Source organism: Sapajus apella, unplaced genomic scaffold (genome assembly GCF_009761245.1).
Source record: "Sapajus apella isolate SASKATOON/1434 unplaced genomic scaffold, GSC_monkey_1.0 scaffold15002, whole genome shotgun sequence".
Lineage (NCBI taxonomy): Eukaryota > Metazoa > Chordata > Mammalia > Primates > Cebidae > Sapajus > Sapajus apella.
In genome coordinates this window covers 1-1,263 of record NW_022451923.1, presented here as the reverse complement: position 1 = coordinate 1,263, position 1,263 = coordinate 1, and the positions used below count along the sequence as shown (strand labels likewise).

The window sequence follows — 1,263 nt, the reverse complement described above, 5'->3', positions numbered from 1 at the left end:
AGGCGCCCCGTTGCCCCTGGTACCCGCGCGCTCCAGTGTCTCCTTCCCGTTCTCCTGGTGTCTGCGGATCCACTCCAGGCACCCGCCCTCCAGGTAGGCGCTCATCTTCTCCGCCACATTGTCCGCCTCCCACTTGCGCTGGGTGATCTGAGCCCCCAGGTCCGCGGTGGTCCAGGAGCGCAGGTCCTTGTTCAGGGCGAGGTAATCCTTGCCGTGGTAGGCGAACTGATGATACCCGTGGAGAAGGCGCCCTTCGGGCCCCAGGTCGCAATACCTCTCCTGGAGAGGGTGGGACCCTGTCCCCGCCCCCGGGGTCACCCCGCCCACCTAGCCCCGCCCCCGCCCAACCTGCGGGGATTTTGGCCTAAACTGGAAACCAAACCGGGTAAAGGGGCTTGGGGCTTTCCCAGGTCGAGGGTCTGGGTGAGTCCCCCAGTCTCGGGGTGGATCTCGGACCCGGAGACTCGGGGTGACCCAGGCCGTCCGTCGGAGATGGGGAGGGGTCATGACCTGCGCCCGGGACCGGCGTCAGTCACCAACCTCGCTCTGGTTGTAGCAGCCGCGCAGGTTCCGCAGATTCACTCGGAAACTCTGTGCGGTGTCCTTCAACATCCGTGTCCCCGGGTCCCAATACTCCGGCCCCTCCTTCTCCATCCACGGCGCCCGCGGCTCCATCCTCGGACTCGAGGCGTCGCTGTCGAACCGCGCGATCTGCGTGTAGTCCAGGTAGTCCACGGAGATGAAGCGGGGGTGCTCAAATACCTCATGGGGTGGGAGCCTGGGGGCGAGGCGAGGCTGAGATCCGCCGACCCTCCTCCCAGCGCGGCTCCCCGGATCCTGCGACCCGCGGGTCGGGCCCCTCGCTCCTCCCGCAGAGACCATTTCCCTCCCGACCCCGCACTCACCTGCTCAGGTCTCAGTCAGGGCCAGGGCCCCCGAGAGCATCAGGAGGAGGGTTCGGGGCGCCAAGGGAGACTGGGGACTTTAGAACCGGGATCTCGGTAAGCTGATTGGCTTCTCTAGGAACCCGACACCCAGTGGGAGTGGGAACTCGGTTCAGTGTCCTGAGTATCCAGGAAGAAGGTCCCGACACCAGTGAGAAGAGGAAGAGAAACTGCGGAGATGAGGAATCCCCAACGCTGCTCCTCCCCAATCCACACACCGCCTTTGGGGCCTGAGACCCTGAGAGCCACGCCTGGGCCCTGGGACTTCGCCGTGACCCCGCTCCTCCTGTGCCAAGCGCTCTGTCTCAATGTCTCCCTG

General features: G+C 65.7%; 1 protein-coding gene and 1 long non-coding RNA gene across 2 annotated transcripts; both read right to left on the bottom strand.

Moving 5' to 3' along the window:
• Window positions 1–6: 6 nt before the first annotated feature.
• On the bottom strand, window positions 7–612 carry LOC116548554 (class I histocompatibility antigen, Gogo-C*0203 alpha chain-like; the record flags this gene model as incomplete). The annotated part of the gene is made up of 2 exons (XM_032273954.1): window positions 541–612; window positions 7–327 (listed from the first exon to the last, which is right to left on the bottom strand). Coding segments are annotated over exons 1-2 (393 nt in total), but the record flags the coding sequence as incomplete, so codon positions are not given.
• On the bottom strand, window positions 612–983 carry LOC116548553. The gene is made up of 2 exons (XR_004267462.1): window positions 906–983; window positions 612–778 (listed from the first exon to the last, which is right to left on the bottom strand). It is a non-coding gene; the product is annotated as an uncharacterized LOC116548553 (long non-coding RNA).
• Window positions 984–1,263: the final 280 nt, after the last annotated feature.